The 25,518-nt window shown below is 42.1% G+C and overlaps 1 protein-coding gene across 2 annotated transcripts in view; it reads left to right on the forward strand.

Annotated features, from left to right (window-relative positions):
• COL4A2 (collagen type IV alpha 2 chain) overlaps positions 1–25,518 on the forward strand; it is a 227,997-nt gene that overhangs the window by 161,624 nt on the left and 40,855 nt on the right. For both annotated transcript variants that reach the window (XM_054013192.1, XM_054013183.1), the window contains exons 19-28: positions 881–991; positions 1,442–1,597; positions 5,891–5,983; positions 6,357–6,520; positions 11,890–11,962; positions 12,061–12,167; positions 14,685–14,886; positions 15,897–15,956; positions 16,587–16,649; positions 20,373–20,480. In XM_054013192.1, coding sequence (XP_053869167.1) covers positions 881–991; positions 1,442–1,597; positions 5,891–5,983; positions 6,357–6,520; positions 11,890–11,962; positions 12,061–12,167; positions 14,685–14,886; positions 15,897–15,956; positions 16,587–16,649; positions 20,373–20,480 — 1,137 coding nt within the window. The remainder of the gene's footprint in view (positions 1–880; positions 992–1,441; positions 1,598–5,890; positions 5,984–6,356; positions 6,521–11,889; positions 11,963–12,060; positions 12,168–14,684; positions 14,887–15,896; positions 15,957–16,586; positions 16,650–20,372; positions 20,481–25,518) is intronic.

Raw genomic sequence — 25,518 nt, forward strand, 5'->3', positions numbered from 1 at the left:
CCAATGTGAACCCTGCTGATGTGCACTAAAAGTTAATGTACAATCAAACAGTACTACTATATTAACACCAACTAGGAAACTTTTAGTGTGCACCAGCAGGGTCCACACAGGCAAGTTAGTGCACAACACTCTACTGTGCACTAGAATTTACACCGCTTTGGTATGGACCAAAGCACCATATAGACAAGTTGCAACCAGTTGTTTGTTTGTTTTGGCTGCGCCCCCAAAACCATCTTAAAAACATCTTTTCATCCTGGAAAGGTACCCTGACAATCCTTGCATGACTAAATACTGGTCTGAATGAAGAAAGTTGGGATTTTGCCATTGACATTGATGGGACCAGGGTTTGGGCATTTGAGCATGCAGCTTTGGACTGTACTGAGGGGTTCTGTCTCTACTAAACTTACAATCATTTCAGAGATCCATGTTATAACATAGTTTGGTCCAGCCCAGAGCTCAGTGTGGCTGGGATACACAGCAGAGCTATGCAGCTGTTGAAACTTTAAATGCAGATTTATTTTTCTTAACCTTTGTGTTTTCTTTAAAACGATAACTTTCTGTTAATACTAACTTTAATAGGGCAATTCAGATATTATGATGTAACTTTTAATAGTGCTAATTTTAAATATTTTGTTCTGCAAACCCATCTTCTTCTTAAACGTTTCTGCCTGACAAATTACAGGTATTTGTGTGTGGATCTTGTGCTGCTGTGAATACTGCAGCTTTCTGGAATGTGTCACCAAATGAAGTAGCTGAATATTCTAATTTAGCTTTCAAGATTGACAGTTAGCTGAACAATCTAGAACATGCAGTGCTACTTGTGTGTGTCACAAAGATCAGCAGACTAACCTGTATTCTTGGGGATGGGGATGTGTTTCAGGAGTAACAGGTGATCCAGGATCGCCAGGTGTTCCTGGGCTTGCAGGAGACCCAGGGTACCAAGGAGATCCCGGCCTTCCTGGTCTTCCTGGATCGTCAGATGGTTTTCCTGGTAATATTCTGATATTTCATGATCTAAATATTGACTCACAACAATCCGCTGTGCTCCTATTTTAGTCAGAATTATTTTGGGAACAGGGGCAGGAATACATATGGAGCACGGGGTCCTGAAAGAGGCAGTGTGGTATAGTGGATAAGGAACTGAACTGGTAATCAGGAGACCTGGATTCCATTCCGGTTTCTGCCACTGACTTCTGGTGCGACTTTGGGCAAGTCACTTGCAAACAGGGGTAATGATACCAACCACCTTGGTAACATGCTTTGAATTGCTCAGATGAAAAGTGGTATTATCACTATATTCAGAATACCTGCATTGTTTCCTCACATGGTGGAAGTAGTTATGCCTACTTTCCCTCTATAACCTAGCATGCCTAGCCTCTTAATCTGAGAGCATGTTTGAGAGATCATTCTCAATTTCTTGGGTGATGTGTTCCCATTTCAGATGGCTCTGAAAGAAGAGGTTTACGTGGAGAAACGGGTGCCAAAGGTTTTAGTGGAGAACCAGGTTTTCCAGCAACTCAGCCAGGCCCACCAGGTAGTGATGGTAAACCAGGACTTCAAGGATTCCATGGCCCACCTGGTCCTCCAGGAACTGCAGGTAAGTGGCTAGAGATGCTGCCAGGCCGTAAGGTCTTTGGAAAATGAACAGGTTTAATTTTAGGGAATCAGAAATGTTGTTGTTTGATCATTTTCTAACAAGGCTGCTGGCATGTCAAGTTAATAGGTCAGATTGGGAGAGGAATGGGCATTCAATGATAGAAGCATAGTGTGGAGGAGAGTAAGTGATTGTATGCACGTGGGCAGGAGGGAGGGTGCCAAAAGGACAAAGAAACACAGGAAGAAAGATGTGTTCACCTGATTTTTCAAACATTCATAACAAACCCTGGAACACACATCTGGTTGGTTTGTTTTGTGGTTTTTCTCAGGGTTTGGATTTTTCAGCAGAGAAATTTTGCATAGCTCAAGTTTTGAGCAACGGGCATCCACCATTGCTAAGGTTCCTTTTGTTCCTGATGTATTTTAAATAGTTGTGTCCATAGTTAAGTATGAAGGTGGCAAACATGAGCCATTGGTCTAGATCTGCATTGGACAGGAAGGGGTGCAGGCTTCTGGCCGGCCAAAGATTTTAAAAAATGCTGACGCTGATCATTATTTAGTTGTCTAGGAGCAGTGAGGAATCCAATAGAGGGCCCTGGGACTTTCAGCCACAATCACAGAGCTGATTCCTTTGATGAAAAGCAAACTGCTAGCTCCATCTACCTTCTTGATATTTCCTTTTTTCTATCAACATCACTTCTTCCATGCCTGGGTTACATTTTAGCTAGCAGCTGTTCATCCAGGCGCTATTCACTCAGGTACTGGGACAGTTTTGTCAGGGTTCTGGATATCATTTAGATATTGCTGGTCAGTGGAGCTGGAACAATTTGTATAGTGGGGGTGCTGAAGGGAGAAGCCATGTCTTTGGGTTGTTGTTACTACTTCAAGCCAAGGAGTGCACCAGTACACCCAGTTCCAGCACCTATGTTACTGGTTCTATGTTGAAAACAGTAGTATCTCACCATATTCTCAAACTTCTGTACTGGTGACCCCTTTCACACAGCAAGCCTCTGAGTGCGACCCCCCCCCCATAAATTAAAACACTTTTTTATATATTTAACACCATTATAAATGCTGGAGGCAAAGCGGGGTTTGGGGTGGAGGCTGACAGCTCGCGACCCCCTGTGTAATAACCTTGTGACCCCCTGAGGGGTCCCGACCCCCAGTTTGAGAACCCCTACTCTAGAGGTCTTATGTATACACTGACCATGAAGAATTTGTGATTTCTCGTTGTGAAGACATCAGGGAAAAGGTGCCTGTTTTAACTCTTTGTGATCTACCTGAGAAGAATGGTCTAAGACAGTCGATTTCAATTCTGTCCAATCCCACTATGTCTCTGCTTAATGAGCAGTATCTAATGATCAATCATGTTGAAAGATAACCATACTAATACTGCTAGATGTTTTGGTATCTCTCCATGGCTAAAAGAAAATAATCCAGCAGTCCGGTCTAGGATGTGAACATAAAAACGTGGCTTTAAATATTTTTTTTAACTTTCACTGATGAAAGGATTGTGGACTAGATCCTGGCTTGTGATACAGTAGACCATTTCACATAGGTACTATAAAACTGTCCCTAAGTAGTCTGCTGAGTGTTCCCCTAACATGGAATAGCTACTTCATCAAAGCATCCTCACCCCCAAAATAGGAGGAGGGTCTGGAATGCTGGTAGGGCCAGAGTGTGATGTCCTCTCAGCCAGCCAGTGAAATTTGGAGCAGTGTTGAAGCTGCTCCAAGTTATACCATGGGTTGAAACAGACCATGGCAATCCCAGAGATTAGGTGGGGGAGAATGTAAAGGATTATGAACCAGATAGCTTAAAGTCACCTTTCCACTGAACCAAGCAAAACTCTGGCACAGCTGGGGACATAGGCTTATGCATTGACTGAATTTACAGAGTAAACCCATGCAGTAAATAGGCTGTCATTAATATACCATGGAATTGTAAATTTTAAGTATTTAGAAATGTTTTAGATGTACTATATTATGTCAAATGTGGTACAGCCAATACTGCATGTCAATACTGCAGTTATTTACTAACAGAATTGCAGTAGCATGTCTGAGCCTCAGAACCTATTGTACTTGGTGCTGTAAAAATACAGAACAAAAAGGCTGTCCCTGCCCCAAAGAGTTTACAGTCTAAGCATAAGATGAGAAAAAACAGGTAGATACAGATAGACAAGACAGCACAAGGAACCAGTGAGACAATACTGATCAATATAATAGGCAGGGGCCCCAGTACAACAGCTGCATAACCATTGTCAGGTTTTTTTATAGACATCGTGGCAAAGAATCTTAAGGAGGACAATGAGGTGGCTTTGTGGTTGCTTACAGGGAGCACATCCCAAGTGTGAGGGTCAGTTTTACATTTGTTGTGATGGGGAAGGGAGATGCAAAGCAATGAGCTAGCAAAATTATCATGTTTTGAATGGATACAAGCAAGGGCTGTGTTTAGGCTGAGTTTAAGCTGACAGATGGGCATCCCAGTGGCAATGTCACATAGACAAGCCAATACTTTTTAGTTTGGAAAGAAAAAGACCGATCTGGAGTGGAGAGGCACCTGAGAGTCATCAGCATAAAGTTGATGATTGAATTTGTGTTTGTGCATGAGATGGCCCTCTCCATCTTGTCCCTGGGCAAAGGAGGGAACTCTATGGAGGGAGAATAAGGAGGAATCTCCAAAGGACACGCTGAAGGAGCAGTTAGAGAGGTAGGAAGTGAACCAGGAGAGAACTGTGTCACGAGACCTGAGGAAAGACAGATTTCAAGAAAAGTATGGCCGATGGTGTCAAAGGCAGCTGACAGGTAAAGGATGATGAGAATAGAGTATCTGGTTAGGAAGAGGTCTTTAGAGACTTTGGTGAGAGCAGTTTCAGTGCAGTGCAAGAGGCAGAAGCCCAACTGGAGAGGGTCTAGGATGGAATAGGAGGAGAAGAATTCCAGACAGCAATTGTAAAATTATGTTCTATGACAGGGGTGGGCAAACTTTTTGGCCTGAGGGCCACATCAGGAAACAGAAATTGTATGGCAGGCCATGAATGCTCACAAAATTGGGGTTGGGGTACAGGAGGGTGTGAGGGCTCTGCTTGGGGATGTGGGCTCTGGGGATGAGGAGTTTGGGATGTAAGAGGGTGCTTTGGGATGGGACCGAAGGGTTCGGAGGGCAGGAGGGGGATCAGGACTGGGGTGTGGGTCCAGGAAGGGGTGCAGGTTTTGGCTGGGAGTGCGGGCTCTGGGCTGGGGCTGTGGATGAGAGGTTTGGGCTACAGGAGGGTGCTCCGGACTGGGATCAAGGGGTTTGGAGAGTGGGAAGGGGATCAGGGCTGGGGCAGGGGGTTGAGGCATGGGGAGAGGCTCAGGGGTGCAGGATCCGAGCGGCACTTACCTCAAGTGGTTCTTGAGACCCAAAGTAGAGAGGGAGGTGAGGGTGGGAGAAGGGATGGGGTTAAGGAGGAAGTCCAAGGTGGTGAAAAGATGGCTGGGACTGCAGCTGCAGGACTCAGTTAGGTTTGAGAAATAGAGCTGCTTTGCTAGGAAAATGGCAGAACTGAAGAAGGAAAGAACAAACGTGCAGTGGAAGAAGTCAACCTGGTCTCGGGATTTCTGCCAGAGACACACTGCAGCAAAAGAGCAGAAGCAGAGGAAGCGGGTGTTAGGGGTGAACCTAGGCTGGGGATGGACAAGGCAGACCCTGAGAGAGAGTGGCAAAAGAGAGTGAAAGAGTGGGAACAATTGAGAGAATCAACAACCATATCAATGGAAGACAGAGCAGAGGAAAAGTCGTTGACGTTGATAGTCTGGAAGTCATCAAAGAACCAGGTGGTCAGGCATGGTGGGGTGGGAGGGAAACAGGCAGTATCGAGAGAGACCAGTGATGGTCAGAGCAGGCCAGTTGAGCAATAGAGAGGTTAGCAAGCAGTGCTTGGAAAAGACCATGTCAAGTAAATGGCAATTTTGGTGAGTATGAGAGTTGAACCAGGGCTGCGTATCAAATGAGAAGGTGAGGGTGAGGAGATGGGAGGCTAAGGGAGGGGTGGGGGAATGAGTCACCAACATTGTAGTTGAAGTCACCAAGGAGGAGGGGGGACATTGTGAAGACAGAGAGCCAGGATTAAAAATCAGAAAGAAAGGCTGATGGGGAGGAGTTGGGTGGATGGTAGATGACAGGAACATGCAGGGAGAGAGAAGAGTCAGATGCAGTGGTGCTCAAAACAGGATAAAGAATGGAAAGGAGGGCAGGAAGGGTAAATATACACAACATTAATGCTATATTTCAAATGCATTAACCTCCATAGGCTATCTTTTTGGACTGAAGGGACGCCAGGGGGATCCAGGTGAGGCAGGCAGCCAAGGTTTCCCTGGGTTCCGAGGACAAAAAGGATTGAAAGGTAAGACGTTACAAATAGTGGGCCAAATCTGGAGGTCCTTATTCATCCAAAACGTTCGTTGTGCTCAGTGTGAGTTTTGCCTGAGCATGATCTGAACTAGGACTGCAGAATTTGACCTAGTGCTAACACAATAAGAAAAATATCTCATGGGGCTATTTCTTTTCCCCAAAAGCACTTTTTTAATATACTTGTGTCTTCATTAGGGATCAATCCTGGTCCCACTAATGTAAATTGGAGTTTTGTCATCAACTTCAACAGGGCCATGAACCCCAATGTATTAAAGTTATTTCGCCTACGATTTCTCATAATAAATTCTTCCAAATGTTTGTTTTCAATGAGCTTCTGTGTTTTCCTCCCTCCCACATTTCTGCAGGTGAAACAGGGGACTGTAAATGTATTGAAAGTGAGGAAGCCAGACGGGGTCCTGCTGGTCTACCCGGTCCGCCAGGTTTTCCAGGCCCAACTGGACTGCCTGGACGGAAAGGAGATGTTGGAGATCAAGGTCAGCATGGTCTTCCAGGTTTCTCTGGTGAAAATGTAAGTTATTTATCTCTTTAATCCATTTTTTTCAGAGACATACTAGACTTGTCAGGAAAAAGAATGTCCTTAAAATTGCTTGTTCTCACTGCAACTTTTCTTCAGTATTCATCATATTTTTGCTTTAAATACACTGCTCTACAGCCAAAATGCTTCTGAAATAAATGTAGTCAAACTTTACTAATACAAGAGACAAGCCAAGAAGTGCCAAGTAGACATTGAATAGGACTAAACTATGTACATAATAGTTTTTTGCCTTTTGTTTCATAATAAATTTTATTTATATAACCCTTTTGCTGATTTTTAAAGTGTTACATAAACAGGACAGGTGAAATATTATCATGTAAAGCAACCATAAACACATGAAAAGACCTAGGTTTACAATTTATGATTAAAACTCTACTATCTACACAATATACATAGACATAAAATGTAAAAACTTAAATATCTTAGAAACAGTGGCCAATCAGTTGTTTTAATTGTCATATTTGAATTCAGCACATCAAAATACATAATAAATACCACATTTTATCTCTGAAGCAGACGACTTCTCAAAAATTGTAGACCAGTGATATTGATGAAAAAACAAATGTTTTTCATGAAAATGGATTTTTTGGCAAATCAAATCATTGTTCATCAAAAAATGTTTCAAAGAATTTTTTTCAACCAACTCTAATAAATCCATTGGTAGCTGACAAGATGATGATAATGCCAGTAGGGGTGGGCTTTAATGTTGTTTCTAACAAAATACATGTGTCTAACTGCTGAATTGTGAGGATCTTATTTATGCTATATTATGTCTTCTTAAAAGCCACAAATCAATAATTTTGTACTGTTGATGAAATAACTACCTTACCAACAATCGTTTAAGAACATAACATAAGAACGGCCATACTGGGTCAGACCAAAGGTTCATCTAACCAAGTATCCTGTGTTCTGACTGGCCAGGTGCCCCAGAGGGAATGAACAGAACAGGTAATCATCAAGTGATCCATCCCCTGTCACCCATTCCCAGATTCTGGCAAACAGAGGCTAGGGACACCATCCCTGCCCATCCTGGCTAATAGCCATTGATGGACCTATCCTCCATGAATTTATCTAGTTCTTTTTTTAACCCTGTTAAAGTCTTGGCCTTCACAACATCCTCTGGCAAAGAATTCCACAAGTTGACTGTGTGTTGTGTGAAGAAATACTTCCTTTTGTTTGTTTTAAACCTGCTGCCTATTCATTTCATTTGGTGACTTCTAGTTCTTGTGTTATGAGAAGGAGTAAACAACACTTCCTTATCTGTTTTAATAACCACTTCTGGATTACAGTGTTCTACATAAAATCAGAATTGGGCTTTGTGAACTGGATCCTCAATGAGACTGAGACTCTTGTTTTAGCAATGGATTTTTTGTAGAGCTGGTTAAAAATATAGTTTATTTTAACAAAAAAATTCAAAGAAAATGATAATTTTTCATTTGTATCTAATTTTTAATGGAATTTGTCAGGCTTTTGATAGAAAACTAAAACCCAACCAAAACTTTTTTTTGTTTTACAACAACTGAAAACAAAAATTTGGCTTGGTTATTGGTTGTCCTAAACAAAACATAACAAAATTGGCTTTTTTTTTAGTCTTCTTCAAAAAATTTCTTTATAAGAAAATTTCCACGCCTCAAAACATGTTTTTGACTAAAATATTTTCAACCAGTTATAGGAGTTTGCCCAAAGTTTTACAAGTAATATTTCTCTTTTATAACTGAAGATCTTCAATAACTTTGGTCCAGACTTTACTTTCAGTTGCAACAAAGTCAGGAGTAACTCCGTAATTCATTGGACATATTCAGTCAATTATATTGAATGACCCTGAATTTGACCCAAAGTGACTGAAGATGTTGAGCATGAAAGAAAGAGAAACATTAGCTGTAAAACTTTGGGCAGGCACCTAACTCTAAAATACATTATATACAATCTTTCAAAGCAAAAAATAGAAAAGCTAAAATCACTTCACTAATATAGTGCAGTTACTCCAGACTTACAACCATTTAACTGAGGTCAGAATTTGGCCTCACATTAGATTCCAGAGCTTCCTTTGCCTTTAAAAAAGAACATCTGAAATACACATCTCTACACTGGTATCTAAGGGCTTGTCTGTACAAATGCTTAGTTCTTGGCAAGCTAGGGTCTAAATCTACCCTGTACTAACTTTCCACACATTAAGTATCCAGGTTGACCCTGCTGCCATGCTCTAAAGTTCCATAGTGCACTTTGATCTATTCCCATTTGAAAGTGGGGTAGATCTAAGCACACTATGGAACTTCTAGGGTAGCATGGGGTAGATTTAGACGAGAGCTTGCCATGAACTAAGTGTTTGTGTAGACAGGCCCTAAGACATCACTTTGCTGACCATACATTTAAATGCAGCTTGTAAATATTAGTTGACCAATCAACTTCTATATATCATAGATTTGGTCTACACAAGACTTTATGGAAGTGTGAATCTGTACGTTTCACACATTCAGCAACAGAGAAATAGTTTCCATGTGTACTTTGGAGCCAAGAACAACTTGGCTTCATTTCATACCGAAGGAGAACTACACAAAGAGACAGAACTAGGGCTGCAAAAGGGTACTATGCTCTAGTAATGGATTTGGAGCATGAGTCTTCTAAGCAAAATTAAAATGGAATGACAATTTACTTCATATTCTGTGTACCCTGGCACAAAGTCTCCGGGGCTGAAATCGCCATAGCCACCATGCCGGATGAACTTCCTTGGGATGGGCTTTGGTGCCCAGACCATTGAATTGCAGCTTCAGATGGGTACCAGGATGGTGTTGACTCCTGACCTGATCTTGGAAGGCCCTATAGTTTAGGGTAAAATAGAATCTAGCTGCTAAGCATGCTTATAGAAATAAGAATGGAAGTTGTTGAAGTTGTAACGGCAAGTATTTAATAATATATTTATTAAAAATAGACTTGGTTACAGGACTTAAGGAATTTAAGTGTTAAAAGCTTAGAGTGAGGCCTAGTAGAAGTTGGCAGTAAGTATAAGATAGCACAAGTATCATGTGCTTGGCTGAAAGCTATAGAATGATACCAGCTTGAACTAAGGTTATATAAGTTAGCAGTACATATCTTGTGATAGTTTACCAGTGCATTTGGTGATAAACAGGTAAACCACAAACAAACAAATGGTAGCATCTTAGAGACTTTTTGTAGTAAGAACTAACCACATTGATATATCAAAACTATTGGGAAAGGGACTGACGCAAATGGTTGGGTTAACTGTCAGAAATGTAATTATAATCAGCCGGAACACTGCATATGGACATTCAGAACTCTAAAATTGGTCTGCCAGAGTACTAAATGTGAATAGGGGGCTGAGTGCTGACTTGATCAGGTATGGTCCTGGATGTATGTGAGTGGAATGGGAAAAGACGTATAACAGGGTTGTTAGACAAATCCTAACTGGGACACCAGGATGACGACATGGGGCAACTGAGTAGGAAGCCTGGCCCAAATCCTTCCTCTTGGGGTGATCTTCACTTACTTTTTCTTTTATCTTTGTTTCTAATGGTTTCCATAAGGTAGTAAGTATGAACAATGCAGGAAACCACTTTCCTGTACTTCTCGTTCTTATAATGATTTTTCCTATTATTTCAATTACATTTGTCTGTATTAATGAAAGCTGATAAAGTTTCTGGGTGTGCTTCACCAATTTCATCTTCTTAATTAACTCTAAGTAGCTGCCTGAATAAAGAACCTGTTATTTGTGACAGATGCACTTTGCACCCTAGATTAATCCTAGGCTCCAATGGTTTTGTATTCAGGATAAAGGACCAGGAATCAGGAAATCTGGTTTTTATTCTCAGTTCTGCCACAGATTTTCTGTGTGACCTAAGGAAAGTCATTTAACCTCCCTATGCCTCAGTCTCCTCACCTGTTAAATGTGGAAGATAATACTTCTCTACATCACACAGGTGTTGTGAGGTTCTCACATAGTATGATGCTGAGCAGAAGAAAAATGCCCAGAAATAAATAAAAATAAATTCTGAGTTTTGTTTTCCTACTCCAGGAATTGCTTGCAGAATTTACCTTACTTCCCACTATAAGTAATTTGGCGTATTCCCTCAGTAGACTTTGCCCCTCCATTGGAGTCCCTGGCAGTTGTAAAGCTGCCATTATCCCTCAGAATCCTGCATATAATGTAGATAGTGGTATTTCCACCTACCCTCCTTCTTGATGAAGCCTCCCTGGGGTTATGGGGCCCAGCACATGTACATGGCACCTCCCTGCACCAGCAGGAACAAATCTGGACCACTATTACACCTCTACCCTGATATAACGCTGTCCTCAGGAGCCAGTATAGTATGGTGTATGAATAAGAAGGAGTTTGTTATATTATTTGGTCAGAAATCTAACAGAAATACTTCAATAGTTTCCTTTCAGATATTTAAAGAAAGTTTACAAATTTGGCACTATTAGCTAGTAAAACCTTAACTTTTTTGAGTGAGGGGAAAGAACATATTACTTACACATACCATGCGTTGTGTCTTTCCTCGGGTCGGTCCCAATCAAACCTACTCCATTAATTGACCAGAGATGAGAGAGAAGCTTGAATCCGCCCTCTGCTCCTCATCAGGGCATAAATATTGATCCTCTGCAGCTCTCTGACCCCCTCCTGGTCTGGGATCTTGGCACCCAACCAGAGGTTCCCCTCAATTATTTGGTGCCGTTGCTAGACTGCAAAGCTAGCACTTTTTGTGTGTAAGGGGAAGGGAGAGGAAGATCTGTTATTTCTTATTTCTCACTGTATATCAAAAACAAATATTTTACTTCATTACATGAACTCTCCTTTGTTACAATTAGATGCGGCTCACCATGTTTCCAAGCACACCTCTACCTCAATATAACGCTGTCCTCGGGAGCCAAAAAATCTTACCGCGTTATAGGTGAAACCGCGTTATATCGAACTTGCTTTGATCCGCCAAAGTGCACAGCCCCGCCCCCCTGGAGCACTGCTTTACCGCATTATATCCGAATTCGTGTTATATCACGTCGCGTTATATCGGGGTAGAGGTGTATTTTATATACTCCCATAGGAGTCCTTGGCATCTTACAGATATATAAGAGGACAAGTTCCTTGTTACAAGGAGTTTACTATCCAAAGTAGAGAGACAACACACTGATTAAGGATCAAGCACAAGAATGGGAACACCAGAGAGAAAATCATTAATAGAAAGAGATGTGAAAGAAGTAAGTTTTGAGGAGCTTTTTGAAGAACAACAGAGGGTCACTTGGCACACAGGTTTACTTTTAACTATCGCTTTTCCATTTGTTTCCTAAATAAAGTTCTGATTAACTTTATTTAAAATGGATATCAACAGGGAATTCGTGGTGCAGTTGGATTGCCTGGGCCAAAAGGGGAGAAAGGAGATTCTAGATATGTTACAACGAAAGGTAAAGCAAGCAATCTACTTCCCTTGTAATTTGCAAATTATATATATAAGCCTTTTGTCCAATGCAGGAGTAATTTCACATTGAGAGCACTTCTTTAGGTACCAAAGGAGACCCTGGAGGTCCTGGACTATCTGGCATTAAAGGTGAAGATGGGTTTCCAGGAAAAGATGGTATAGATGGCTTACCAGGGTTTCCTGGCCTTCCAGTAAGTAACAACTATATCCAATATTTGCCTACCATATTTAATTACAGACTTCTTTAGTTCAGTATCTCATAACCGAGCTGTCCTCCATACTTACATCATAAATTCTTATCCTATCTTCACTGGTTGCTGATGCATTCAAGTATCAGATTTAGATGTTATATTAATTAAAATATTAATTATTTTCCATTCTTTTCCCATTTTATTTAAGCAAATTAATACCAGTATATATCCCAGACATGTCAGTTTGCTCCATCAATGATTTATTATTTGTTTTCCCTCCTTTTAAACTTACATGAAGTTCTTTCACACTGAATATCTCTTAAGAGCTACATGGTCATCAAATGAAGTTATGGAGAGGCAAAAATTAATCGCAGATCAGCTGCCTGACAGTGCATATTATGCTTGCACTAGCGTGATGCATCCTGAAATCATAAAGTCATCACATATTGACATAGCAGTGGGCTCGGACATCATAACTAGAAATGGGCCAGACCCAGAACATCAAATCTGAATGCCAATGATTGTTGTCATCAGTCAAATCTAAATCTGAAAAGGACCTATTTTCTGGTTCATTGTGACACCAATCTTGAAAGAACAGTTATTCTCATGTAATTTTGGCTCAAGATGGCAGAAATGTCATTAGAACAGCAGATTAAGAAATATCTGTCATTTTGTAACAAAATCATATGAAAGCTCTCAAGATTTCAGAACTGTTGTAACATGAGCCCCAGCCTAAATCTAATTTGGGTTCAAACACCAGGCCTGACCCATTTCTGATTGTAATGATTCCTCTCCACAGCTAATTACTCTTTCTCTAAAACGCCATTTGACACTTTCTACACTCTCCTCCTGCCTTTGCTGCCCTAGTCGTTCTGTCTTCAAGAAAGGGGTCATGCTGTTTCTCCTCCCTCCCATTTCTCCTTACTTGATTGCCTGGGGAGATGTGAAACGATGTTGCTCACACTCTGATCAACTTACACAATGCTACCTGGCCTGCCACACATTTCTCGGCAGAGTAAGCAGGTCTCCGATCGAACCCACAGACTCTCCAAAAGTCACATTCAGCTTTACAGCCACAGGTGGTGTATGACTGGTTCACATAGCCCAAATGATGTGCATTCATCGGCCTTAGCCCTCTCTGGTGGAATGTTCTGTCAATGGATGTTTGTTTCATTGGTACCATCCCTGGTTATACATCTTGGGACGGGTTCAGTCACAGAGACCCCCTTGGGACTGTCACCTGATGTGCTGAAATTACCTCTGAGCCTGTTTTCCCTGCCAGCTTGGGACTTCCAGAACCCTGTCTTGCTGAGCCAGACATGCTAGTCTGCTGCAACACAAACCCAGGGTTTGGGCCACACCCCCAAAGCTGCAGACTTAACTGAAAACAGTTCAGCAGGTTACCTGTCTCCTGCACCCAGCTCCCAATGGGATCCAAACTCCAAATAAATCTGTTTTACTCTGTATAAAGCTTATATAGGGTAAATTCATAAATTGTTTGCCCTCTATATCACTGATAGAGAGATATGCACAGCTGTTTGCTCTCCTAGGTATTAATCACTTACTTTGGGTTTATTAAAAAAACAAAAGTGATTTTATTAAGTATAAAAAGTAGGATTTAAGTGGTTTCAAGTAATAACAGACAGAACAAAGTAAGTCACCAAGCAAAATAAAGCAAAAACACGCAAGTCTAAGCCTAATACATTAAGAAATTGAATACAGGTAATATCTCACCCTCAGAGATGTTCCAATAAGCTTCTTTCACAGACTAGACTCCTTCCTAGTCTGGGCCCAATCCTTTCCCCGGTACAGATATCTCAGGTGGAAAGCAGGGGTTTTCTCATGACTGGCCTCCTCCTTCGTCCTGCTCTGCCCCCTTTTATAGTTTTGGCACAAGCAGGAATCTCTTGTCTCTCTCGGTCCCCACCCCATCTTCTAAATGGAAAAGTACCAGCTTTAAGATGGATTTCATTATCAGGTGACATGGTCACATGTCACTGTAAAACCCCTAGTCTCCATTCCCCATGGGCTGGCCCACACATACACAGGAAGGCTTTCAAGTAACTAAGGCCATTTACAACTGATTGTTTCTGGAGCACCCTTAATGGCCTCCACTTAATATGTTTACAACAGTGATACAAGTTTATATCTTATTCTCCTAACTCCAGATATAGAAATAATACATGCAAACAAATAGGATGAACACACTTAATAGATTACAAGCTTTCTAATGACACCATACAAGGGATATTTAGTATAAAGCATATTCCAATTATGTCATATTCATAAGCATACTTCCATAAAGCATATGGAGTGCAGTGTCACACATCTAAGTTAACATGTTACCTTATTATGTTAAAGGTTTTTTGCTGATATCACCCTTGTAAATGGCCATGATACATGGAAACATCTACCAATTACTGATCATAAGAAAAAGTGTTTAATTGTTTGGGTGAGGTTTATTCTTATGCAAAGTCAAAGTGCCCATCTCTGTATATTTAATCTGTTTTCCCATAGGGTGATGGTGTAAGAGGTTCACCAGGTGACCCTGGTTATCCAGGACTACAGGGTGAAAAGGGCTTTCTCGGAGAGATTGGTCTGCCAGGTGCAGGCTTACCTGGCCCGAAAGGATACCGTGGCCCTCCAGGTGACTTTGGAACATATGGAAATCCAGGGATTCAAGGTCCCCCAGGTCCTCCAGGTGCTCCTGCCCAATTAGGTATGTGTGATCACATGTCTCTTATGTTAAAGTCATTAGGGATCATATGCAAAACATCATGTAAATCTACTCACTGACAAGGCAGTATAGTATAGTGTATGAATAAGAAGGAGTTTGTTATATTGTTTGGTCAGAAATCTAACAGAAATACTTCAATAGTTTCCTTTCAGATATTTAAAGAAAGTTTACAAATTTGGCACTATTAGCTAGTAAAACCTTAACTTTTTTGAGTGAGGGGAAAGAACATATTACTTACACATACCATGCGTTGTGTCTTTCCTCGGGTCGGTCCCAATCAAACCTACTCCATTAATTGACCAGAGATAAGAGAGAAGCTTGAACCCGCCCTCTGCTCCTCATCAGGGCATAAATATTGATCCTTTGCAGCTCTCTGTCCCCCTCCTGGTCTGGGATCTTGGCACCCAACCAGAGGTTCCCCTCAATTATTTGGTGCCGTTGCTAGACTGCAAAGCTAGCACTTTTTGTGTGTAAGGGGAAGGGAGAGGAAGATCTGTCATTTCTTATTTCTCACTGTATATCAAAAACAAATATTTTACTTCATTACATGAACTCTCCTTTGTTACAATTAGATGCGGCTCACCATGTTTCCAAGTACACCTCTACCTCGATATAACGCTGTCCTCGGGAGCCAAAAAATCTTACCATGTTTTAGGTGAAACCACGTTATATCAAACTTGCTTTGATCCGCCAGAGTGCGTAGCCCCGCCCCCCTGGAGCACTGCTTTATCATGTTATATCCGAATTCGTGTTATATCAGGTCGCATTATATCGGGGTAGAGGTGTATTTTAAAACGAGTGGCTGCCTTTTCATTCTTTAATTTATGAGGATTATCCAGTGCACAATAATTTAGACACAGTACATCAACTGATGCTGTAATAGACATCTGCAGTTAGAACTGAGAAGTTTGGGTTTTGTTTTTTTTAACATTTTGTTTAAAATGCTAAGAGACTATCTTGCTTGTTTCTCTTTTCTCATACTTCCCTGGTAGATTGTAACCAAATTACTGAAGATCTTTCTAGGGGAGATGGCATCGAGACAGTTTGGTCAGGTATAGTACAGAAATAAGATGGCTTGGAAACATTTTAATATTTAGATCTATGGGGAACCTACAGCATGACAGTGTGCTTATTGATTCCTGGTGACTAATTTTGATGTTGCCATTTCTTGGCAATAGCTCCATCTGTAAACTGCTTAATATTCAGGTCACAAATAATGACACTTTTGCTATACAACAAACCAGTAATTTGATCGTATCATGTGTTTTTAAATTAATGGTGTTTCACCTCTGCAAATCAAAAATTACTTGGTTCATTACGCCCTTGAGTTTATTGTGATTAAAAAAAACAATTATCACGTGGCTTGTAATAACTATCTGAAATTACAAATAACAACACAAATTTGGCCATACAAGTGTTATAATAACGTCTGATCTCTTCACTATTAGCACAGCAAAGGTTCCAGTGAAATAAAATGAACAACTTTTCTTAATTCATTGTCAGCATGAGCTATGCTGCACATTGCTATATAAAAATGATTAAATAAAACTTTTGATTTTTATCGTTTTACTAATGGAAATAATTGCTAGATTTAATCATAGTAAGGTTATTGTAAGTCACAAAAACAATGAGAGATACAGCAGATGAGTATGTGGAACTCCACTGATAATGTTTATTTGTAGGGGCAGAATGCGTGAGAGCACCGAAAGGATCCCCAGGAAAGCCAGGATTGCCAGGAGCTATAGGTAATGTTGTGCCTTTACTTTTGAAACATTTCTTTACCTTACACACTACATTTGGAATTAGCTTTTGCTAAACCTGACTGTAGTTGTTCCCTTAGACTAAATATATTTTAGAAATGAGAATAAAGGAGACTTTTAAGTTAAAATTTAGGGGTGGGGTGAGATAGACAAAGGAAAATAGATACAAAGTGTATGATACGTAATGGCTGCACTACACGAATTAATCCTCTTCTCACTCATGAATTTCAATTCTGTAACAAAATCAGTCACCAACAATGGTTTTCTCTATAAACAGTCATTACATTTAGTCACAAATCCACACTGTTTGTGAATATCGTCTGGCACCCAGGTATAAGGAGTCAGTTGGGGTTTTAAGCAGTTGTCTTTTAATAGTGTGGCAAAAATCAAAATAAACACGCCAGATGATATATGCCTTCTATAGTAGAATAGATATTGGAGACAGAACAGTCTTCTATTAGATCACCCAGTTCATCCTTCTCTCCATGCAGCCTCCTCATCAATGCCATGTTTCTTTCAACTGTACCATATGCCTTTAAAAAAATCAGTGGAGTTTCACAGTTTAATAAAACCACGAAGGGCTGGATTTTGCCCTGGTTCTATGTGGTGCATAGGAGAGTACTGAGGAGCTATCATCCCCACCCCACCCCTACACCCTTCACTCCCTAAGGAGCTGTGCAGGAACCTCGTAGATTGACGCTTCTGAGGCGGTGAGGAGAGCAGTGGCTGCTCCCCACTAGATACTCCCCACATCAGAAGCCAGTGGGCAAACAGAGGTGGGGTGGGGTTAAAGCCTGGCTGGACACATTACAGGGAGTATGCTAATTCCTAGAAGGGGTGTAATAAATTACTAGCCCTTGGAGCAAGTGGATGTAGTGGAGGAATTGTCACAATGCCTTCTGAGTGTTCCTCCTGGGGTCATATAATTATACACAGTCTCTTAAACAGGGCTGGGCCTAAAGTCTCAATGGAACTCTAAATAAGTAGGCTCAGATCATCTGATGCAGTGGGGTTGCATTGCTCAGCACTCCCAGCAATTTTTGTTTCCAAAACTGGTCTATCCAATCCTAGGAGGATTGCCTCAGTGCTTTTTCTTTTTTGGGGCGGGGGGTGGGGTGGGCCAGCGGGAGGCACAGTCTGGGACTTTCCAAACCCTGCTGATCCATAGCCGCTGTATTTAACTCCCTAGAACATTGGTAACTGACATAACTTAAAGCAGCCTTTAGTATTAGGGGAGCTTGAAGTCCATCTTTGCAGCCTTCCCTAACTGTGCCTTGCATTTTTTGGCCACAGCTCTGGCCAAAGATCTGGGCTGCAGTGTTTAAGGTCAAATTTTCCTTTTAAATTAAATATAAAGTGTATTGTTGTTGTTATGGTTTAAGTAATGACTCATTCATATTTCTTAATGGGATTTGCTATTTTTATCTCTTGTTACTGCAGCATGTTGAATAATTCAGATTTACATTTCTGTATTTGACTATGGTACTTCGGCGTTGTAATCAGTGCTTCTGAAGGTGGTTTTTAATGTTGTGCAAGGTGATTTTCTCTGAAGTCTGTTACTCTTTAGGATGATTCAGTTCCTTTGTAATTTTATGTGAACTTTTCATTCTTCTTTCCAATGAATTTGAATGAAGTCAGATTTACTTCTTAATCACAATTCTTTCTAAACACAGATGCTTCCATGCCATCAGATTAATGTGTGTTTTATTTTAGGCATTGGTCTGTTGTTGTTGTTGTAAACAAAGCTCCTTATGTGTGTGTCCATCTGTTGGATAAGCATCTTCATCAATTTTTACAGTTTGTGGTAATAGCAACACATTTGTTACAAAAATTACCATTAGCAAGAACAACAAATTCATTGCAAGTGTCCATTTACAATCATGTTTGTCATGCTACACCTTTGGCTCAATACCATTGGAGTTTGGGCATTTTAGGGTTAACCTGTGGCTTCCCTTTGCAAAATTCAGTTTTCTCTTTCCTCCTGTCCTGCAGGATCAAACCCTGATTTCTCTTGCTTAACAGAATTCACCGGCTGATGGGGTGGGCTCTCTGTGCTAACAGCTATTAGCAAGTCCTTCCTCTCTCTTCTTCATCAATTGGCATCTTTCAATAACTATAAGACCTTGCTACCATCCCCTCAGGTTCCAAAGGCAGGGAGGAAGAGAACCCTGCTGATCTGTGTCAATAAATGCTGTCTTCATGGCATTGTTTCTCTCAACCCCAAGGAATTTGAATATCGAACACTAAGAGGAGTAAATGTCCTGCTTTATTTTATACTTTTTCACAACCCACTGTTGCCGTAACTCTGTCCTTGTACCCCCTTAGTATTATACAAAGTCACATTCATTTATGCTCTCACCAAATTACCAATGTCTAATTTATGCTTTGTCACCTTTCATTATTGTCTTTTGGTTATAAGGTTTCCTGCCTTTTTTCAGCTAGGCTGTAACTGTGCCATGTACGATTAATGAACTGCTTCAGTGACCTATGCACCAATGACACAGTATTGCCAGAAAAGAGGCATCTTTGTAGTCTCACATCCTTAAGTCCTCTATTCCTATGAAATTCCTAACCCTGTATTAAACAGCCTGTCCTAAGTTCTGTCTTGAGGGCCCATGTAACTGTTCTTAAAAAAGGATACTCAAACTGCCTTCCCTATTTTCGCTTGCAACTGTACATTGAAATAGATTTGGCAATGCTTAGATTAAACTAAAACTGGGTTGTGAAATGAAACATATTTTCCTTACTATTGTTTGGTGCTAGATGTTAAAACTAGCTACCATAGTATAATCGGTTATTGAAATATTATATTTGTTGCCCTCTGCACCTGCTGTCTACTTTGTAGAGAGAGGCTTTTTATCTAGCACAACAATTAATGGATGGAAAACAAAACTAAATGTTAACAGTGCTATTTAGGTAACAGGCACATTTAAATTTTGCAGTTATACCTGCAATTCTAGTATTTTTCTTTAAATTAAGTGAATTTTCTGCTCAGAACATTGAGAGGCTGATGGCACAGTGCTGGCACTAGGAAGATGATATTCAGGCTGCACAGTTCTGACAGTGCTCCTTAATCCTGGCCTCTTTTTTAAATGGAACTTTCCACAAAACAAACAGCAATCATAAAACGATCTTGAATTTTAAAATCAGCAACCCTCGAAATAAAAAACCTTTAGCTATCAATAATAATCTCTTAGCAATAAATAAGGTAAAGTCGTTCTTCATCTAAGTAACATCATCCTATTTTGTCAGAGCTAGCAAATTAATGCAGAAAAACTACTGTGCAATGGAAGAGACAACAAAGTAAATTGCAATTCATAATGATAAATTTAAGGTGTAAAATATTTCAAAGCATATGCATAAATTCCACTCAGGGCCGGCTCCAGGCACCAGCTTAACAAGCAGGTGCTTGGGGAGGCCAAGGAAGAGGGGCGGCACCTGTGGCAATTTGGGGGCAGCAGGTTCTCTCACTCCCTCTGGTAGCAAAGGACCTGTCGCTGATTGCGATCGCGGCTTTTTTTTTGCTTGGGCGGCAGAAATGCTGGAGCCGACCCTGATTCCACTGAAGACAAAATGTGATAAAAGTTGATCCCTAAATCTTAAGATACATAATTATGATATTTATTAGCATATTTGTCTGCATTTATGCATATATTTACTTTCTGTGTTTGGATCTGATTTGTTGTTACTTTTTTATGCATACTTTAGGTGTAAAAGGTGCTAAAGGGATTCCAGGTGAACCAGGTCTCGATGGATTCCAAGGGCGAAAAGGTTCACAAGGTGATCCAGGTCGTGAAGGATTACCAGGTCCTCGAGGTATCGTGAAGTCACTAGCCGTTCTTTGAGTACTTTTGATCTGTTTTGCTGTAGTCATAGAATCATAGAATATCAGAGTTGGAAGGGACCTCAAGAGGTCATCTAGTCCAACCCCCTGCTCAAAGCAGGACCAATTCCCAGCTAAATCATCCCAGCCAGGGCTTTGTCAAGCCGGGCCTTAAAAACCTCCAAGGAAGGAGACTCCACCACCTCCCTAGGTAACGCATTCCAGTGTTTCACCACCCTCCTAGTGAAATAGTTTTTCCTGATATCCAACCTGGACCTCCCCCACTGCAACTTGAGACCATTGCTCCTTGTTCTGTCGTCTGCCACCACTGAGAACAGCCGAGCTCCATCCTCTTTGGAACCCCCCTTCAGGTAGTTGAAGGCTGCTATCAAATCCCCCCTCATTCTTCTCTTCTGGAGACTAAACAATCCCAGTTCCCTCAGCCTCTCCTCATAAGTCATGTGCTCCAGACCCCTAATCATTTTTGTTGCCCTCCGCTGGACTCTTTCCAATTTTTCCACATCCTTCTTGTAGTGTGGGGCCCAAAACTGGACACAGTATTCCAGATGAGGCCTCACCAATGTCGAATAAAGGGGAACGATCACGTCCCTCGATCTGCTGGCAATGCCCCTACTTATACAGCCCAAAATGCCGTTAGCCTTCTTGGCAACAAGAGCACACTGTTGACTCATATCCAGCTTCTCGTCCACTGTGACCCCTAGGTCCTTTTCTGCAGAACTGCTATCTAGCCATTCGGTCCCTAGTCTGTAGCAGTGCATGGGATTCTTCCGTCCTAAGTGCAGGACTCTGCACTTGTCCTTGTTGAACCTCATCAGGTTTTTTTCGGCCCAATCTTCTAATTTGTCTAGGTCCCTCTGTATCCGATCCCTACCCTCTAGTGTATCTACCACGCCTCCTAGTTTAGTGTCATCTGCAAACTTGCTGAGAGTGCAGTCCACACCATCCTCCAGATCATTAATAAAGATATTAAACAAAACCGGCCCCAGGACCGACCCTTGGGGCACTCCGCTTGAAACCGGCTGCCAACTAGACATGGAGCCATTGATCACTACCCGTTGAGCCCGACGATCTAGCCAGCTTTCTATCCACCTTACAGTCCATTCATCCAGCCCATACTTCTTTAACTTGGCGGCAAGAATACTGTGGGAGACCGTATCAAAAACTTTGCTAAAGTCAAGGAATAACACATCCACTGCTTTCCCCTCATCCACAGAGCCAGTTATCTCATCATAGAAGGCAATTAGGTTAGTCAGGCACGACTTCCCCTTCGTGAATCCATGCTGACTGTTCCTGATCACTTTCCTCTCCTCTAAATGTTTCATAATTGATTCCTTGAGGACCTGCTCCATGATTTTTCCAGGGACTGAGGTGAGGCTGACTGGCCTATAGTTCCCCGGATCCTCCTTCTTCCCTTTTTTAAAGATGGGCACTACATTAGCCTTTTTCCAGTCATCTGGGACCTCCCCCGATCGCCATGAGTTTTCAAAAATAATGGCTAATGGCTCTGCAATCTCACCCGCCAACTCCTTTAGCACCCTCGGATGCAGCGCATCCGGCCCCATGGACTTGGGCACGTCCAGTTTTTCTAAATAGTCCCGAACCACTTCTTTCTCCACAGAGGGTTGGTCACCTTCTCCCCATGCTGTACTGCCCAGTGCAGCAGTCTGGGAGCTGACCTTGTTCGTGAAGACAGAGGCAAAAAAATCATTGAGTACATTAGCTTTTTCCACATTCTCGGTCACTAGGTTGCCTCCCTCATTCAGTAAGGGGCCCACACTTTCCTTGATTTTCTTCTTGTTGCTAACATACCTGAAGAAACCCTTCTTGTTACTCTTAACATCTCTTGCTAACTGCAACTCTAAGTGTGATTTGGCCTTCCTGATTTCACTCCTGCACGCCTGAGCAATATTTTTATACTCCTCCCTGGTCATTTGTCCAATCTTCCACTTCTTGTAAGCTTCTTTTTTGCGTTTAAGATCAGCAAGGATTTCACTGTTTAGCCAAGCTGGTCGCCTGCCATATTTACTATTCTTTCTACACATCGGGATGGTTTGTTCCTGTAACCTCAATAAGGATTCTTTAAAATACAGCCAGCTCTCCTGGACCCCTTTGCCCTTCATGTTATTCTCCCAGGGGATCCTGCCCATCTGTTCCCTGAGGGAGTCAAAGTCTGCTTTTCTGAAGTCCAGGGTCCGTATTCTGCTGCTCTCCTTTCTTCCTTGTGTCAGGATCCTGAACTCGACCATCTCATGGTCACTGCCTCCCAGGTTCCCATCCACTTTTGCTTCCCCTACTAGTTCTTCTCTGTTTGTGAGTAGCAGGTCAAGAAAAGCTTTGCCCCTAGTTGGTTCCTCCAGCACTTGCACCAGGAAATTGTCCCCTACACTATCCAAAAATTTCCTGGATTGCCTGTGCACCGCTGTATTGCTCTCCCAGCAGATATCAGGGTGATTAAAGTCTCCCATGAGAACCAGGGCCTGCGATCTAGCAACTTCTGCTAGTTGCCAGAAGAAAGCCTCGTCCATGGGAACCTCAACATGCTATTCCAGGTGTAAATATTAATTTGTCTTCCCTTCAGCATTCAGACAATAATATAACATCAACCTAAGATATCTTGTGAAGCCAAAAGGTTCTCTCATTGGAAAATGCGGTTTGTACTTACTTATGAAAGAATATCAATTTTCCTGTTTTCCAAGTTTCTCCTAGTGCAGAGGTATAAAGGTAATAGTAAAATATCATAACACTAACTTTAAACAATGATACTTCAATAATGAGATATTTTCATACTCCAGGTGGAGCATATTCATACTTACACTTCTGAAACAAAATGCATAAGTGAGGAAAAGACACCTATGAATGCATCCATTTAACTCTTAGTAGCAGAAACACGAATTACATTGTACACACCAAGACAAGAACATATATATCTCTAAGGTTCACAGTCCAGTAGCTGAATATGCACCCCACCCACAGGTCGCTGAATACATCCCCATTTGGAAGTAAAGTGTTTACAAGTGTATAGTACCTACAACACCTTTTACGTGTATTGTACTGAATATGCATCAAACACCTGGTTTTGTATTTATTAAATATAGTTTTATTTCGTTATTTTGGTTTCTTTGGGAATGTTGGTATGAGGGGCTTTTGGCAAGTCTGAGTGGTTGATGGTTAATATAGTTTTAAAACTAAACTACTACATAATGCATCCTTTGGTGAGGGATACCTAAACGCAGCTCAGAACAAATCCTGCCCCTACCTCTGAAGGTGAGAAGGGGCTCTGGCAGTGAAAACAACTCCGTTCAGCTGCCCGAGGAACAAGATTTGTGGGAGTGGCAGCCCTGGAGGTGCACTCCTCCTGTGTTGCTAGGAATCCAATTCTGCAGGGCTTTCCTCCATAGCACACACATTGTGAAAGGGCAAGACAGGAGGGTCAAGTGGGGTGATGTGAATCCTCTTGTCCTCCTCACTAAGGTCCATGAAAGCTACTTGGAATTTCATCATTGAAGATCTTCTTTTGGCCTATAACCTAGAGGGGAGGATTCTTACCCTGCTGCTGAGACAGACCGTGCTCAGCTAAGATAATCAGGCAGGAGAAAGTGGGGACTGGAGTTTCCCCATAATACTCCACAAAAGTCATTTGCACCATTTTAGTCAAGCATTCACTCGAAAAAAAGACATAATGACAGGTTTTCACGTCGATTGGTTTTAAACATTTAAATCCTAATGTCATTCTCACTTATGCTCCTAAAACATGTATGTGCAGTTGAAAATCCCACCCATATTGCTTAGCGAACCAGATTTTTTGTTTACAATAACTGTTATTTCCCCATGGTAATAAGATGATGCGGGGTAAAATTTTCAAAAGTGCCCAAGTGACATAGCTTTCAGTGGGACTTAGGCTCCTAAGGGCTAGCTTGATTCACAAAGGGGACTTAAGCATTGCAATGCCAAACTCCTAGGCAGGGCAGGCTCTACTGTTCTTGCCACCCCAAGCAGCACACCAAATTGCCGCCGCGGATGATGAGGGCAGTCCGTGTGCCGTTAGGGCAGCATGCGCATTTCCGCGGCAGCGGCAATTCGGTGGCAGCTTCTGTCTTCAGGCGGAAGACAGAAGCCGCCGAATTGCCGCCGCGGGCAGCTGAACATAGAAGCTGCCACCAAATTGCCGCTGCGGAAACGTGCACGCCACACTAACGGCACATGGACTGCCCTCGCCATCTGCGGCAGCAATTCGGTGTGCTGCTTGGGGCGGCAAAAACACACGGACTGCCGCCCCTTGCAGATTGCCTCCCCAAGCACCTGCTTAGAATGCTGGTGCCTGGAGCCGGCCCTGCTCCTAGGTGCCCTGCCACCCAGTGGAATTCACAGCCCTGAGTTAGGCACTTAGACACCCCATGAATTCTATGGGGAGAGTTAGGTGCCTAAGAAAGGGATTCACAGAAGCCCCAAGCTGAGCTGGGAGTTGCCTAAGCTAGACAATGCAGAGGAAAGGGGTGCGACTTAGGGCCACATCCACAAAAGTACTGGTCAGCCTTTTCTCAGGAGAAGAACAGAGAGGGAGACATCCCCTCACCCTCTTATAGCCAATGGCCCAGTTATTAGGGCACTCAGCTGGGATCAGTTTTCAAACCCCCACTGTGCCTGATTTAGAGCAGGGACTTGAATGCAGATCTCCCACAATCACACTGCTAGGTGGTATTTTGGGTAGCTCTTTCTCAGGCTAGATCTACACTGGGGGGGGGAAGGAGGATCGATTTAAGATATGCAAATTCAGCTACGCGAATAGCGTAGCTGAATTCGACGTATCTGATCCGACTTACCCTGCTGTGAGGACGGCGGCAAATCGACCACCGCGGCTCCCCCGTCGACGGCGCTTATTCCTACCTGGGCTGGTGGAGTACGCGCGTCGATTCGGGGATCGATTGTCGCGTCCCGATAAGACGCGGTAATTCGATCCCCGAGAGATCGATTTCTACCCGCCGATCCAGGCGGGTAGTGAAGACAAGCCCT

This window comes from Malaclemys terrapin, chromosome 1 (assembly GCF_027887155.1).
Source record: "Malaclemys terrapin pileata isolate rMalTer1 chromosome 1, rMalTer1.hap1, whole genome shotgun sequence".
Lineage (NCBI taxonomy): Eukaryota > Metazoa > Chordata > Testudines > Emydidae > Malaclemys > Malaclemys terrapin.